Source organism: Rana temporaria, chromosome 3 (assembly GCF_905171775.1).
Source record: "Rana temporaria chromosome 3, aRanTem1.1, whole genome shotgun sequence".
In the NCBI taxonomy this organism is placed as follows: domain Eukaryota; kingdom Metazoa; phylum Chordata; class Amphibia; order Anura; family Ranidae; genus Rana; species Rana temporaria.
Window position 1 is genome coordinate 317,717,883 of NC_053491.1, and position 18,132 is coordinate 317,736,014.

The 18,132-nt window shown below is 45.9% G+C and overlaps 1 protein-coding gene across 2 annotated transcripts in view; it reads right to left on the minus strand.

Moving 5' to 3' along the window:
• Window positions 1-18,132, minus strand: part of FCHSD1 (FCH and double SH3 domains 1) — a 135,636-nt gene that overhangs the window by 103,370 nt on the left and 14,134 nt on the right. For both annotated transcript variants that reach the window (XM_040344951.1, XM_040344952.1), the window contains exon 2: window positions 17,222-17,319. In XM_040344951.1, coding sequence (XP_040200885.1) covers window positions 17,222-17,319 — 98 coding nt within the window. The remainder of the gene's footprint in view (window positions 1-17,221; window positions 17,320-18,132) is intronic.

Here is an 18,132-nt window from a genome sequence, read left to right on the forward strand (position 1 = left end):
CAGACATTTCTGAATATATTTTGCACTGTATCCAAGAGACCTATTTCAAGTGAAAGTTCAGGCAAGATTCTAACCATCCAATATTGCTACAGTACTACAATATTGCTTGCTTAGTGTTCACCTTGAGGCCGGGAAGAGTTATTGATCGTTGTATATTTAAAAAAAAAAAAGTAGTGTGATCAAAGTCACTGGAGGATTTCAGTGGCACTCCGCAAACGCAAGGAGGGATATCGTTTCAGCATACAGTCAGTACTAAACTCTGAATCAGAGCCAACGGCACGTTCTGCCTAATGCACTGGCAAATTCCAGATTATGTGGTCTGTTGCAACTCTGCAGAGGTCACACTACAATCTGTTAGACACTACTGAACAGACTAAATGCTCTAGAACAGGGGTCTCAAACTGGCGGCCCTCCAGCTGTTGCGAAACTACAAGTGCCATCATGCCTCTACGTGTGGGAAACATGCTTGTGACGGTCAGCCTTGCAATGCCTCATGGGACTTGTAGTTTCACAACAGCTGTAGGGCCGTCAGTTTAAGACCCTTGCTCTAGAACCAGGTTTCTCAATCGGGGTTGTGTGGGGTTGCTAGAGGTTCTTGAACAGTGAGCACGGGAGGATTGTTCTCCCAACTACACCGATCAGGGGGAATTTTTCACTAGCATTTGTCACTTCTACACAAACCTCAAAATATCAAGGACACCACAATGGTTATTGTCTCTTTTCTGCACTTATTACTTCTTTCAAGATTACTAAAGATACTTTTGGTTAGGAACAAAAATGATCTGCACTGGGTTGCAAATATGCTAGGTATGTCACTACTTATTTCTTGTAAAAAAATTGTTTATTTTCTCTAAATGTATAAAAATACCCACTTTCTTCAACCCAATAAGCCTGTCAATCTACCATGAGCTTTTTTTTTTTTTTTAAGCAGGGATTTCCTGAGAACCTGAAACAGGAACCTGAGACAGGCTGTCCTAGAACATGCTTGGTTCATAGTTGGCAGTAAGAGGATATTTATTAAAGGGAACCTACTGTATTAATTACAATTTCAGGCTGATATTTTAGCGCAGGCAAAAGATTTACAGTGCATCTGGAAAGTATTTACAGCGCTTCACTTTTTCCATGTTTTATGTTACAGCCTTAATCCAAAATTGAATACAAATTTTCCTCAAAATCTACAAATGCCCTATAATGACAACGTGAAAAGTAGTTTGAAATCTTTGCAAATTTATAATATAAAAAAAAAAAAAAAAATCGCATGTACATAATACTTTGTGAAAGCACCAATTCCAGCCTCAAGTCCGAGTATGATGCTACAAGCTCGGCACGCCCATTTTTGGGCAGTTTTTCCCCATTCTTTGCAGGATCTCCCAAGCTCCATCAGGTTGGATGGGGACCAATGGCGCACAGACATTTTCAGATCTCTTCAGATTTGTTCAATTGGGTTCATGTCTGGGCTCTGGCTAGGCAACTCGAGGACATTCACAGAGTTGTCCTGTAGCCACTCATTTATCTTGGCTGTGTGCTTAGGGTCGTTGTCCCTAACCTTCATGCCAGTCTGAGGTCCAGAGCAGGTTTTCATCTTTCCCTCGAACCTGACTAGTCTTCCAGTTCATACCGCTGAAAAAACATCCCAACAGTATGATGCTGCCACTGCCATGATTCATTGTAGGGATGGTATGGGTCAGAGGAAGAGCGGTGCCTGGTTTCCTCCAGACCTGACACTTGCCATTCAGGCCAAAGAGTTCAATCTTTGTTTCATCAGACCAGAGAATCTTGTTTCTTATGATCCATGTGTCCTTTAGGTGCCTTTTGGCAAACTCCAGGCATGCTGTTACGGAGGAGTGGCTTCTGTCTGGCCACAAGCCCAATTGGTGGAGTGCTGCAGAGATGATTCTTTTGGAAGGTTTTCCAGAGAAATGCTGGGGTTCGGTCAGAGTGAGCATTGGGTTCTTGGTCACCTCCCTGACTAAGGCCTTTCTCCGATTGCTCAGTTTGGCCAGGCAGCACACTCTAGTAGTCCTGGTGGTTCCAAACATATTCCATTTACGTATGGAGGCCACTGTGGTCATTGAGACCTTCAATGCTGCAGAAGTTTTTCCGTACCCTTCCCCAGATCTGTGCCTCAATACAATCCTGACGGAGGTCTACAGACAATTCTATGGACTTCATGGCTTGGTTTGTGCCCCGAAATGCACTGTCAACTGTGGGACCTTAGACAGGTGTGTGCCTTACCAAATCATGTCCAATCAACTGAATTTACCACAGGTGGACTCCAATAAATGCCAAAGAGCTCAATAGTTTCATCTGACCACAGCTCGTTCAATACTTTTCTGAATCATTTAGATGTTCCTTGACATGACTGTACATGTGCCTTCTTGAGGGACTCGCCGTGTTTGAAAAAAGAAATGCCGACTATGACCCTAAGAATACCATTTCTACAGTCTGTTTCTCTGCTAAAAAGGTACACAACAACTTTGCCGCATTGAGGGGCCATGTATTGCAAAATCTTGGATGAGAACCTTCTTCCCTCAGCCAGAACACTGAAGATGGGTCATGAATGAATCTTAGAGCATGACAATGACCCAAAACATAACACCAAGGCAACAAAGGAGTGGCTCAAGAAGCAGCACATTAAGGTCATGGAGTGGCCTCGTCAGTCTCCAGACCTTAATCCTATAGAAAATTTATGAAGGGAGATGAAGGGAGATGAAACTGAATTTGCCAAGAAACAGTCAAGAAACCTTAAGGATTTAGAGAAGATCTGTAAAGAGTGGACCAAAATCTCTCCTGAGATGTGTGCAAACTTGGCCAACTACAAGAAAGGCCTTACCTCTCTGCTTGCCAACAAGAGTTTCTCCACCAAGTACGAAGTCATGTTTTGCGTGGGGATCATTTACTTATTTTACTCACTGCAACTCAATTTAGAACTTTTGTATCGTGTATGGATTTTTGGCTGAAATCTGTCTATAATTTAAGATACATCTATGATAAAAATTATAGACCATTCATTTCTTTGTAAGCTAGGAAATGTACAAAATCTGCAGGGGGATTAAATATTTATTTTCCCTACTGTATGTACATGTGATTTTGTTTTTTATTACTAATACATTTGAAAAGATTTAACTATTCTTTATGGGGTATGGTTTGTAGTATTTAGAGGAAAATAATTAATTTAATCCATTTTGAAATAAGGCTGCAACATAATAAAATGTGTGAAAAGTGAAGCGCTGTGAATACTTTGACGCACTGTATAAGCATCAACCAAGCCAAGACTTGAAATACACTCTCAGCCCCTGAAATAATGGCCCACCCTCTGCCAGTTGATTTTGCCAGTGTTTGCTACAAGTACTGTTCATATCTGGTGGCAAAGGTGACAGCTTCTACAGAACCGTTTCCAAAGCATACAAAGCAGATTACCTCAAACAATAGCGCCTTAAATTACTCCCGACACATGTAAGCATACTGCAAATATGGAAAGAACATTAGAATACAAGATATCTGAAAGGCTTTACACTATGCAAAGTCTGATGTGGCTTTAACAGCTCAAAGCCAACATACATTTTACAATAATCTAGATCAATATATTTACAATTCCTAAAATCTAGCCAACAGCTTTCTTAATAGGGTTGTGAAGTAGACCCTATACTGCAATCAATTTAAACAAACATTTTTGGCATGTTTTATTTTGAAGAACAAATGCTGTTCAAAACGTGAATATAAAGCTATTAAATAATTAAAGCAGAGATTAAGCCAAGCCTTTTCTTTGTTCTGAATAGTGCAGCAAAGAAATGGAACCTGGGGAGATTTTCCATTCTGTGACCCAGACAAGCTTGACAAGAGTCCTTACATTATCCTTAAAAAAAAAAAAAAAAAAAAAAATGACTTTAACCGCTTGCCTACCATGGCAATATTGACATTTTTCATGTTTATTTTCCAGGAAAAACACTTAAATTCAGATTTTTGCTTTTTTCTTTCATATAAAAAAAAAAAAACAATCTCCCTTACCTACTCAATTGGGACAATAAGCCATTAACATTAGCACCACGTTTAGTTCATTATCCAGTGTTTAAAAAAAGTCCTGTATAGGGCTGTATAGGACAGGCTAGCCTGCTCTTCAGACACCATCTCTTTATTGTAAATGTAAAGGGTCACTAAAAGAAAACATTTTTTTTAGCTGAAATGACTGTGTACAGGGTATAGAGACATAATAGTTAACTGATTCCTTTTAAAAATGATTAAAAATAGATAAAAATCAATCATATAATGTGCCTGCAGTTTCGTTTCGTTTTTGCTGTTGTTTCCTGGTTCTCTGATGTACAGAGAACCAATAGAGGGCAGTGAGCCAATAGAGGGCAGTGATACTTTGCTAAAACTCCTCAGCACCAATCCAGTTTCGTTTTACACACAGTAATCACACCTCCTTGATTAGTCACCACAGTGGGAAATCTCCCAGTACTGTGTTGATCAGGAAACAGACAACCAGGAAGTGTCCAGAACAAAGAGGAATTACAGCAACATCAAAGCAAAAACAATGAGGACATGAAACCAGGATTGCAGTAAGGTAAAGGAAGCTATTTAGCTAAAAAAAAAAATCCTTTAGCGACCCTTTAAGCTAGAACATGAGACTTCTTTCCATTTGACATTTTTCAAACTTCCAGGAAGTATTTATTTGGACAGAAGTATATTTTTCAAACATTACATGTTTGTTCAGTTCCAGAAAACCAGTCCCCAAGGGTAGGAGGATTGAGGGAGACCCAGCGGGAAGCCATTAGCTTATGAGCCATAAAATGTGATCTTATAATGGCCACTACCTGATTATGTTCCAAATTATTAGGGGGGGGGGGGATACGACAACCCCCAAACATGTTCCCAACGTGGAGGCCCTGGAGAATAAAATGATGGCTGTTGAAATATTTTATGTCCTACAATATTTGTGCAGCAGTTTATGAAATGCACATTTCCAAGGAAAAACAGATGTGTTTTAGAGCACAAACATAATACCTGATTTTTTTGGGTTACATAGAAAAGATGTTGTGTCAAATAGATACCAACAAGTCAAGATTTAAAATTGCGCACACCTGTGAAATTGTGTACCCAAAATTGTCAATGGGCGACATTTTAGGATCCTTTACAGGATATAAATTTAAAGTTAAACAGCTTTGGCATGAATAATCTCACTCCGACATTCACTGGGATACCTCACGTGTGGTGCAATTACCGGTTACATGTGCATTGTGGACCAACATGCGCATTTACAGTGACTTACTCCCCCCCCCACTTTCCTCTCCCCCATTTAACTTTTGGGTGAACAAGATCCCTTGTGATAGCTTTGGGCAGAGGCATATACTCTTTTTGGTGGCAACAGGGGTATTTTAGACCCCCAATATCCCTTGTCCATCAACGCACCTGATCAAATACAAATGCTTCTCTGGCGGTAAACCAGAAGCAACAACATTTTTGCTCATTCCAGCTTCATTAGTCACAAGGGAGATTAGGGAATAGATGTTCTTCTGTCTCCTCTATGGGCAGCCAACCCGACTGCTTGCAACGGCAATGTGGAAGCCCCAAGCGCTGTAAAGCTGATTGCCAGCTGATTATTTTTTTGATCTCAAGCCATGATCCTAGTATAACCACTTGCTGCCCAGGACTTTTTTTATATATGTACACTGGGCAGCAAGAGGTTAAAGTACTCTTTTTCAAAGATAACCATACAATTACTTTATGACTATTAAAAAAGCCATATAGCACACCACCAATCGTCATCTTTGGTAAAAATGTATCCTGTGTGAAAGTTGTAGGAGTTACAAACCAATATACACATTTGAAAATGGATGAATACAGATGTACTCACTGCCTCAAAGCCATTTGAGGCCCTAAAATGGCAGGACAGTACAAACCGCCCCCAAAATGACCCCCTTTTTAGAAAGTAGACAGTCCAAAGGGTATTTTTTTTAAGTTGTAATGTCACAATTTTTGGAAAATTATGAAATTACATACATTTCTTTCCCACAAAGTTGTCATTTTAGTAAGTTGTCACACACAGCATAGGCATACTTACACCCAAAACACATGCTGCTATGCCTTCCGGGTATTGGGATACCCAATGTGAGATTTTCACAGCCTAGTCACTCGGAGGGACCCAAAGGAGAACCTTCAAGTGTTTTAAGAGCATAAATTGCATATCTAATTTTCTTTTAGGTAGACTAACCCTACAAGTTACATCTTCCTTTACCAAACTACAGGCTAAGCAGAAAACATTGGAGGTTTGGGCTGTGGGCTGTAGGGGTTGGATGTTCAGGGAAATTTATCAGCCACTGTATTAGAATTCTTACTTGGGTCAGCTCTTTATTTTATATTTCTATCCCAGACCTGTCTGAGAAAAAAGCAACTAAACCTCTAGATAAGATTAATGATCCGCTGACTCTACTGTCCTACAAGGACTGCACATCCATATAAATAGAACTGGCATCTGAGAAATCTACCTTACCTGGCATTGTACTATTTTTAAAGTGCTTTTATAGCTTCAGTAATTGCGTCCATTATGTACGAACTGAAGACAATGCATATGCCACAAACAAGACGGCATGCTTTTAGTGCACAAAGCAGCTGTAGCGTCTGCTATGCAATCCTCTCCACCAATTTCAGGTGTTAATTATGATCATTGGCAAATGTAATACAGTTCTGTGGAAAAGCATGACAAGGGGACATTGCAACCTGTCATCTTTGCATACTCAAACTGAATAAAGCGTACCTAAACTGAAAAATATATTGCAACTTAAAGGGTCACTAAAGGAATATTTTTTTTTTAGCTAAATAGCTTCCTTTACCTTACTGCAGTCCTGGTTTCATGTCCTCATTGTTCGTTTTTGCTCTAATCCTTCTCTGTTCTGAACACTTCCTGGTTGTCTGTTTCTTGATGAAAAAAGTCATGAGAGCTTTCTCTCTGTGGTCACTAATCAAGGAGGTGTGATTACTGTGTGTCTAAAACCCCTCAACACCAATCAGTTTTGTTTTACAAACCATCACTGCCCTGTATTGGCTCTGAGTCTCTGTACATCACAGAGCAGGAAACAGCATGCAAAAACAAACTGAAACTGTAGGTACATTATATGATTGATTTTTATCTATTTTTAATCATTTTTAAAAGGAATCAGTTAACTATTATGTCTCTATACCCTGTAAACAGTCATTTCAGCAAAAAAAAATGTTTCCTTTACAACTCCTTTAAGGCTGGCCACGAATGCCTCATATTTTTTCGATCAGCCACTGGGCTAATTGGGGGGGGGGGGGTGAATGGATTCCCCATCCACACATGTGAGGTGGACAGAAGAACCCTCCCCACTGAGCCATTTTAGACAGCCAGCAGGACTACTGTCAGAATACTCCTCTGATCATTTTCCAACAGTCCTGTTCACTTAAAGTTGATTGCTAGATTGACTTCTGTTGAGCAGCAACAGCCATAGATGGATTGAAATTTGCAGCTTAATAGTGCGTTGATGTAGTAGTCGTGTTGGTTCTCTTCAGGTGTTCCTCTTGGGATTTTCACCTGGTGATCTTGCCAGTAAAATCGTTTTTCCAGGGTGACAACACTCATCGTACTGATCTATGGAGGCATAATATTGTCACCCCAGGCTGTTCTTATTTGGAGTATAGCCCTTTCATCTCCATTGGGGAAGATGTTCTGCAGTTCCCAGAAGATAGCTGGGAAAGCCGATAACCCCATTTGAAATCTCAGTTCAGTACAAAATTACAAAAACACATTTACCTGTAGCAACAGCAATTTTTCTTTATCTGCCAAAGACATTGATCTAAAAAGGCTGGTAAGCTGCAACATTTAAGCATTTTGTTCTTGGGTTAAGATCTGAAGATTGATACAAGGCCTGCACTCACATTCTGCTGGGCCTAAGATTATGCAATGTGTACACCTTCTACCCAAGTGCCCACAAATAGATCCAATTTGCTTGGTTAGCAAAGCATATGCATACTGTGCCCAAGTCCAACTAAACCATGCCCCAGACCACCTCTTTAAAGTGGGAGATGGCGCAATCACACCAGGCAAGCATACTTGGAACAATACATAAACCCTGAAGCTCTAACTGAAGTGTGGTCATTAGGGCCGAAACAACTAATCGATTAATCGACAACTAATCGAAGAAAATAATCGATTACAATTTTCATAATCGATTAATCGGGCAGTAACATAATGGGGTTAAAAAAAATTAGCCCTTTATAGTACAAAAAAAGCAAATCGCTACTGTAAATATTACTTTCACTGTTCCACAGTAAAAAAAATGAACCCCTTACAGTAGCGATTATTTGCTCTTTTTAACCCCATTATGTTACTAAACATCTCGGGCCTGGGTTCACACCTGTTTTTTGGTGCTTTTTGCAGAAACACACTACAGTTAATTTACATGTTTTCCTATGGGACACTTTCACATCCATTATTTTTTTCCGGCTGCTCCGTATTCGCAAAGTGCAAGGACTTTTTAACGCAAAACGGTGTCATTTTGTTTTTTTTTGGTTCAATATACTTCAATGGAGAAGCTGCAGAAAAGCATGTAATGTGTTTTTGCGGCAATTTGTGTTTTGTAATCTGCCCAACAACAAATTGGCCCAAAAAAAAAAGTAAAAATGCAAATTTTTTTTTTAAGGCCATTATCCGATCAAAACAATAAATCGGCCAACTACAGTAGGTGACTGCGATATTGTGTCAATCTCGCTCCCTTTCTCAGCGAGATTGACCACCTACGAGCCCCATCGCGGGAGCCAGCGCCGAGCTGGCTTGCCGCGATGGAGACAAAGCCGTCATAGAAGCGACGGGAGATCCGACTTGGATTCTCGCCAATTCTAGCTGCGGCGTTTGGTATGCATCCTGAGAGGGAGAACTCCACGCCAAATTTTAAATAAAAAAACCGACATGGGTTTCCCCCCCCCAGGAGCATACCAGGCCCTTAGGTCTGGTATGGGTTGTAAGGAGACCCCCCCCCCTACGCCGAAAGACCGACGTGGGGGGTCCCCCACAATCCATACCAGACCTGTATCCAATGCACGCTACCCGGCCGGCCAGGAAAGAAGTGGGGATGAGCGAGCGCCCCCCCTCCTGAGCCGTACCAGGCCGCATGCCCTCAACATGGGGGGTTGGGTGCTCTGGGGCAGGGGGCGCACCCCCCACCCCAGAGCACCCTGTCCCCATGTTGATAAGGACAGGGCCTCTTCCCGACAACCCTGCCCATTGGTTGTCGGGGTCTGCGGGCGGGGGGCTTATCGGAATCTGGGAGCCCCCTCAAATAAGGGGGCCCCCAGATACCGGCCCCCCCACCCTAAGTGAATGAATATGGGGTACATCGTACCCATACCCATTCACCTGGAGGCAAAGTGTAAAAGTAAATAAACACACGACACAGGGTTTTTTAAAATAATTTATTAGTCTGCTGTCTTTAGCCCTTTTACCATAAGAGGCCAATATAAGTTGTTGCGCACTGCACACCCGACATTACAGTCAACATCGAAGAAGAGAAGAAGGCAAGAAGGCAAGAAGGCGACGAAGACCGGGCCCCCGCTGGTAAAAGAGCTGAAAGACAGGGGTGGTGCCCGGCAGAAGGGAAAAAGAACCAGAGAGTGGGAGAAGAGAGTGGAGAAGTCAGAACACACCCCGAAGTCGGAAGACCACCCCCCCCCAAAGTCGGAAAAAGGAAGAAGACAGCTGTGGTGCCCGGCAGAAGGGAAAAGTCGGAAGACCCCCGGAGCTGCCTAATAAACTACTTTAAAAAAGTGTAGTGTTTTTTTATTAACATGGTACGATGTTCCCCTATACTCATTCACATAGGGTGGGGGCTGGGATCTGGAGGCCCCCTTATTAAAGGGGCTCCCAGATTCCGATAAGCCCCCCGCCCGCAGACCGATAACCAACAGCCAGGGTTGTCGGGAAGGGGCCCTTGTCCCCATCAACATGGGGACAAGGTGCTTTGGGGTGGGGGGGGCAGGGCACCCCCTGCCCCAAAGCACCCACCCCCCCACATTGAAGGCATGCCGCCTGGTACGGTTCAGGAGGGGGGGGGCACGCTGGCTCGTCCCCACCCCCTTTTCTGACTGGCCGGTCTGCGTGCTCGGATAAGAGTCTGGTATGGATTTGGGGGGACCCCCATGCCGTTTTTCAGTCAGGTTGAAAAAAGACACAAGTCCATCCAGTTCAACCACAAAAACAAAAAAAAAAAAATAGTACAATCCCATACACCCAACTCCATACCCACAGTTGATCCAGACAAGGTGGCGCAGCACACATCGAGTCAGGTTTACTTTAAATCTCATCAAATCATGTGTCATAATTTTGAGGAAGGAAATTCAGCAAAGATCACCCTTCTAGAAACGCATGACTATAAAAAGACAACATTAGTACAGGCATACTAAAATGCACAGCAAGGTGCAAAGTACATTCATACAATATCCACTCCAAATACCCAACCAATTTGGCTTCACTAAACTATTTGCACTTTTTGCGGTGGGTTATTGGTCTTTCCATATTGCCATTAACCTTTTCAGCAGTTACATCATTTAAATTAAGTCAAAATGTCCATGCACACAAACCCGAAGGCATCTTGAACCATTTAAAATTTATATTTCTATTTCTCTAATCATTAATATTTACTTTTTAATTTTATAGTCGCTCGTCCACCTATATCTTCCCACATCTGGGTCAATTCATGTTTCGACTGAAGGAAAAAGGCCTTGTTTACACAGGGCCCACTAAAGCATACACTGTGGAGGGCCACGTTTACCTGCACAGGAATGAACAGGTGACCCGTGCATCCCCATGCTGGGAGTCCCATTGATGTCAATCGGGATGCAGTGGCTGCAGACTGACAGGGCCGGATTTCCCACAAGGCCAACGAGGCCAGGCCTCAGGGCGGCAGTGGGTGAAGGGGCGGCGCACTAACATAGCCCCCCGCGGGCAATGGCACTTGCTACTTAGGCAGTGTAAACGGCCGCGTTTGAACACAACAGTAGGCGGCAGGCCACACAAAAGCCCTGTGATTGGCCGAACAGTGTCATGTGCGGCCGCACGCTGTGGAATTCTGGGACATGTAGTCATGATGTGAGGCTCGCATCATGACTACATGTCCCAGAATTCCACAGCATACGGCCGCACATTACCCTGTTCGGCCAATCACAGGGCATTTGTGTTGCGAGCGCCATGCAAATGGATCATCATCGACGGAGGCAGAGCTGGTCACGCGTTGATGCGGCCAAGCTCGGCTGGTCGTGACCACTTGCTGGAGTCCCGCCTCTCTGCCTAGGGCGCTGTGTATTTCTGAGGTCTCCGTCTCATCTACCCCCCCCCTGTTTCAGCCATGCTTCTCTGTCAGCCCCCACCCCCCCCTCTGTCAGCCCCCACCCCCCCCTCTGTCAGCCCACAGCCCCCCTCTGTCAGCCCACACCCCCCCCTCTGTCAGCCCACACCCCCCCCTCTGTCAGCCCACACCCCCCCCCTCTGTCAGCCCACACCCCCCCCCCTCTGTCAGCCCCCCCCCCCTCTGTCAGCCCCCCCCCCCCCCCTCTGTCAGCCCACACCCCCCCCCCCTCTGTCAGCCCACACCCCCCCCCCTCTGTCAGCCCACCCCCCCCCCCCGCTGTCAGCCCACACCCCCCCCCCCTCACTGTCAGCCCACCCCCCCCCCCCCTCACTGTCAGCCCACACCCCCCCCCTCTCTGTCAGCCCACACCCCCCCCTCACTGTCAGCCCACACCCCCCCCTCTCTGTCAGCCCACACCCCCCCCCCCCCTCTCTGTCAGCCCACACCCCCCCTCTTCTGTCAGCCCACACCCCCCCCCCCCTCTCTGTCAGCCCACACCCCCCCCCCCTCTCTGTCAGCCCACACCCCCCCTCTCTGTCAGCCCACACCCCCCCTCTCTGTCAGCCCACACCCCCCCTCTTCTGTCAGCCCACACCCCCCCTCTTCTGTCAGCCCACACCCCCCCTCTTCTGTCAGCCCACACCCCCCCTCTTCTGTCAGCCCACACCCCCCCTCTTCTGTCAGCCCACACCCCCCCTCTTCTGTCAGCCCACACCCCCCCCTCTTCTGTCAGCCCACACCCCCCCCTCTTCTGTCAGCCCACACCCCCCCTCTTCTGTCAGCCCACACCCCCCCTCTTCTGTCAGCCCACACCCCCCCTCTCTGTCAGCCCACACCCCCCCTCTCTGTCAGCCCACACCCCCCCTCTCTGTCAGCCCACACCCCCCCTCTCTGTCAGCCCACACCCCCCCTCTCTGTCAGCCCACACCCCCCCTCTCTGTCAGCCCACACCCCCCCTCTCTGTCAGCCACAGCAGGGAGCTAGGCCAGCAACCTGCAGCAGGGTGCATTGTGCCAACCAGCCACCCACCCACAGCAGGGAGCAAGGCCAGCCACCCACCCACAGCAGGGTGCACCGTGCAAGCCAGACACTGACCCACAGCAGGGAGCCAGGCCAGCCACCCACAGCAGGGTGCACCGTGCAAACCAGCCACTGACCCACCCACTGACCCACAGCAGGGAGCCAGGCCAGCCACCCACAGCAGGGTGCACCGTGCAAGCCAGCCACTGACCCACCCACTGACCCACAGCAGGGAGCCAGGCCAGTCACCCACAGCAGGCTGCACCATGTCAGCCAGCCACCGACCCACCCACTGACCCACAGGCCATGGCCAGCGGCCAGCAGGACCCACAGTCCATAGCCAGCAGGACCCCCAGGTGCACAGGCAGCTCCCAGCAGGACCCACATGTGTGGGTCCTGCTGGGAGCTGGTCACTGACCTGTGGATCCTGCTGGCCACTGACCTATGAGTCCTGCTGGCCACTGACCTAGGGTGACCAGAGGACACTGTCCCTGGACCAAGTCTGTCCCCAATTTGTTCCTGCTTTGCAGGGCCAATTGGGAGCGGGTGCAATGCGAGATGGAGCAGTGGGAGGGCGCCCAGGGTTTGTTCCCATTGGGCTGCCTCGGAGGGGGAGCGCCACCAGATTTCACAGAGCTGGGATCTCCCACTTACCTGGCGGCCACTGTCATACGAAGTCCCGCCTCTTGGACTGGCTCCTATGATAGACAGCACACTGATGATGTCCATAATGGAAGCGGCCACGCTGGGTAAATGGGAGATCTCCGCTCTGTAATCCGGCTGCTCTCCTCTCTAATCCCCAGGCACTGGGGATGGTGAGCTTATTCGGTGGTTCAAAGGACCACTTGACTGGACTTGCCCCCCAGGCCTAAGGCTGCCAGCCCTCCCCTGGAAGGAAGCCTGCCGAGTGGCTACAATAGAAATTGAACGGTGGCACCGCCCACCCCTGGTCGGTCATCTGTGACCTGTTGTGGAAAGGGGTGGCGGGTAGGCGGTGCCGCCGCTCAATTTCTATTGTAGCCACTCGGCAGGCTTCCTTCTTGTTTATAAGTCGTCTGTGGTCTTCTGGAAAATGGTTGACTCTAATTTGTTCCCTCTCAGCCTTCAGTAATGGCGGCGGAGACACTGCTGCTGCCTGCTGGGATATTTGATGGGGGGGGTCTGTGATGGGGGATCGGCAGCTGTCATGGCTCCTCCTCGCAAGAAATAACCCCCTTCATGCGAGCTCTCTTGCATATGGGTTAGTTCTTGCGGTCGCGCTCCCTTGATACAGTCGGCGGCTACCCGGCCTTGGGGCGGCACAGGGAGTAAATCCAGGCCTGCAGACAGATGTTGCTCCCACTCTAGCATCCATGTGGATGCACAGCCCTGAACTGTTCAGGTAAACACGCTCTCCATGGGAGCAGCCTCATGTGAACGAGGCCCAAGCTCACTTCTCCTGACTTGACCGAATGGTGGATGCGCAACTGCTAATATACAGTCACCTACTGGATTTACATGTATACATTTTCCTCCATTACATCTGTATCCATTCTCATATTTCCTCCAACTTGTGATTCTGGGAAAGAATGTAACCCTATGGGTGGCAAGGTGTATATGGACTTTATATATGCAGTAAAGTCAGTGCTGTTCGTTCTGAAAAACCTGAATGAACCCAGATGTGGGTGGATATAGACAGACGCACGTCCACCTACAATTTGGCCACCTTTAGAGATGCACTGTAGTCTTATCCATGTAAGCATGGGTCAAAAATTGGCATAAGGACCGCCTGAGTGAAATGAGCCTAAATAGATGTAAAAGAATCAGCAGTGCCACAGTTTAATACCAGGTCATGGATGAAAATGTAATGGTTACCTTTACCTAGGCAAACCGTGAAAAAAATGGTTCTGCACACTCTTTGCTTTTAGAAAAAGAAAAAAAAAAAGTTACCAACCAGGGCGATTTCAGTGAAGTTGATAAGCGGGCTATTGCTTAAATTTTCTGCTCTCCTCCCACTCAGTCTGAGACAGTTTACTTAGCTTCCCACTGAAAGGAAGTGAATACATTGCTAAAATATGCCTCAAACAGCCACAGTGTGAGGATTGTGCAGCAGTTCCTCCAGCGCTTCCTTCAATTCTATTTAAATAGTCTCATGTCAGCATTACGGTTAGAGGAATGCAAGCCTCACCTGTCTGCCAGAAAGTGGTCAGTGCAGGTCATTTATAGCAATGGGACATTATAACAGAGCAGTCTTATATGGAAATGATGTCACTCTAAGCTGCATGCCATAAAAGCAGCAAATTAAAAAAATCAATCTAGGGTCCAAAACATTGGAACCACCATGAATGTGACTACCCATCAGTAGAAACTCATTTGGAACCCATGGAGTCCAGTCAAAAACAAGTGCATGTGTCCCTGGTCTATTCAGTAGAGCTCTCAGCTGATCTGAAATCTTAACTTTCTCTTAGCAGTTACAGTGGGTATAGAAAATACCCCCCGCCTCCTATACCTTCTCGCTGGGCCTAATGAAGTCATAAAGTGGCAGAGTTGTAAAGCTTGCCAGTATTTTACTTCAAATTGGCCTCCCAGTTGTATCAGCGAGGCAACTGTAGGCCAAGATTCGGAATGCAAAAAGTGTGAGACCTGCATAAGTCCCCTCTCTCCAAGTTTTATAGGCCCCTCCCTCCATTCCTGTCTGGAAGCTTGGGTTCCCCAATATTGGGTATAGTGGAGAGTACACTGATGAGTGTTTGCCATTCTGACAGAGTTTAAAACTTATAGCTAATGTCAAGCCTATAATAGGATGTTTTTTCAGTGAGTCTGATAATTTTGACACAGTTTGAAAAATACTGAAGAGAGGGAACCTCTCACTAGAATAATATCTAAGCTCTATAGGTTATTAATAGCACCCCCAGATAACTACGAGATATTAGCAATGAGAAATTGGGCGAGGGACCTCGATCAAAATTTCACCCAGGCCCAACAGAAGATAATTTATCTTTCTATGAAAACATCAACCTGTACCAGAACTCAGGAACTAAACTACAAACTTTTAAATAGGTGGTATTATACACCGGCGAGACTAGGCAGGTATTTCCCTGAAATGTCAGATAAGTGTTGGCGATGTAATAAGGAACAGGGAACATTGTTCCATATATTTTGGACATGCCCTAAGATCAGGAATTATTGGTTAGAAGTACAAAGGGTCTCCCAAAAATGTACACCCTACCCAGTATTGGATGATCCCGCTTTATTCCTGTTACATCTTTCACAGATTCCAAGACATAAAAACTCGGTCATCAGCCATCTGATCAATGAAGCCAAGGCAGGTATTGCTCGAAATTGGAAAAATCCTAGGCCACCCTCGATTGTAGAATGGCTCAATAGGGTTAGAAATGTGGGGGCCATAGAGGACTTGGTGCTCTCGGCCCAAGATAGAAAAGAATATAATGAAACTTGGAGGGCATGGAATACATTTGTATATTCAGAAGGGAAGAGACTGTTGGGGAATAAGTTACTCTGTCTTATATTACTAAACTGAAGGCCTGGTCCTTTGAAAGGAGGGGGATATATGGAGACATGGAGAGGAGCGGGTGGAGGAGGGAGGAGGAGGGAGAGGGGGGAAATTAAATATATATTTTTTGTTTTTTTTTGGTTTGTGGGAAAGAGGAGGCTTGGGGGGGGGGTATAAAGAAAAAAGGATGAGTAAGTAGCAATACAATATTTAAAGAATATGATCAATAAGAATTAGGGGGACATTTAGAGTCTCAATAAGGAGGGCATAGATCATAGCCTACCATTACTGGAGGATATAGGCAGAATGGGCAAGGTAATTACGAAAATGGATGAGGAATGAGATGTATATGAGTGTACAGTTCTGCTCAACCTGTATTTAGGTCCAGCCCCCCTAACCCCCCCCCCCCCCCCCCCAGAAAATACAGCCAGATGCTATCCCTCCCTCTGAACTCCCTGCAAGCAGAGCCAGTGAATGGACAACAGCATTGATCAATGCCTCTGCTCTTCTCTACTGCAACCATGTTCATTTTTGTAAACCAACATCCTGTCCCACACTGTCAACCACAGTCAGTATAGAGGAGTGTGTGGCTATAGGAGACATTGTATAAATCCAAATTAAAGATTTACCAGCACTCTAAAACACTATCTAAGAAAACTGAGGCGTTAGTCTGCAACTCTATGTTGAAGTCACACTGCCTAGATGTTGGCCTATGCTGTAGGAACTGGAATGTGTGGTTGTTCAAGCCTGTTTTAAGATATTCAAGAGGCAGCTTATATGCGATTTTAGATTTAATCTGAGCACTGCAAAGATGCGTCCAAATAGTACTTTGGAATCTTTCAGACATAGTGACACCTACTGAATGACTATTTAATGGATCTTGACACCCTAAACCAGATTTAACAAGCCTGGCCTTGTGGTGCAAGTCATTGTTGCTCCATACGGTACGAGCAACAATGAAGCCTGGGTACCCCAACTGGAGTATATATAAACTGCATAGATCTGAACATCCTATATTGTCCAAAGAGGCTAGAAGAAGTGGCATGCAAAGGAAGGTGGATGCAGAAGCACACATCTGCAGAAAAGCCTGCCATTTTGGCACACTGACCTTAGCAAGCAAGCTTTCCAAGGTGAGGCTGGGGACCCAGGAGCAATGCAAATAAACAGGGTTTTCTATAAGCATCACAACAAAACTTCAAATATCAGGCCACTGTGCTCAGAAACACAAGGCACACTCCACCTATTGTATTCAAGCCAAAGTCTACACTAACTAAAAAGCAGCTACACAAGAGGCCAACAATGCCACTAATGATCCACATTCGTATTTAAACATCCTCACATTTTCTGTTACCTGATGTCTTCCAAGAGTTCGGCATCTTGCTGTTGCTTGTTCTGGAGACTTGAAATCTGTTCCCCAAATCGAACCTTTACTTCCTGAGTGACTTTTACCTGTAAGGAGAAAAACAGAGTTCAGATCTGAGGACCTAGCACCAAAAGTGAAAGCCTCACCACAAGCAAAATATGACCACCCCACCAATCCACTCACTCCCACCCACCAGTCTACCTCTGGCTGAAAAGTTCTCTCACCTGTCAAAATACTATGCCATGTATAGGGGCGGGGTCAAGCTGTGTTTTGTGTCTACTAAGGATGAGCTCCGGCGTGTTCGTAGAGTCCACGTGCAGAGCCCACCAGGAAGTCGGCACCGCGCTGCGCTAATCCCGGGCAGGGAGACATTTCCCGATCTCTGCAGCCAAGCATCGGGGCAATGTCTCCCTGCCCGTGATTAGCGCAGCGCCAACTTCCTGGCGGGCTCTGCACGTGGACTGTGCAAAAACGCCGGAGCTCATCCTTAGTGTCTACCGATAGTCTTCCCCGGTAGGCCTACAAATATGCCCCCATAGCCAGCGGCTTGCAATGTGAGGAGACACAAAGATCGCCGTCAGGCAAGTAAAACATGTTTATTTTGATTGCAAAAACTATTTGTTAGAAACAATTTAAAATGTTTGCATAGTCAACTTTTTTACTTTAGTTTTAGATGCAATAGGAATGGTTAGTATTCAAGTTTTTATTGTAGTCTGCCCAGCTGGGTATATTTAACCTCAGTTTGTCCTAGTGACCATTAACAGAACAGAAAGTAATAGGAAAACCAATATCTTAAAGTTGTCACCAGAGCAGGTGGCATGGGGACATGGAGGATACCTGTGCTGAAGACAACGGTCTAAAAGTAATTCTGTGTAGAAACTTCCTCTCCCTTCCGGTTG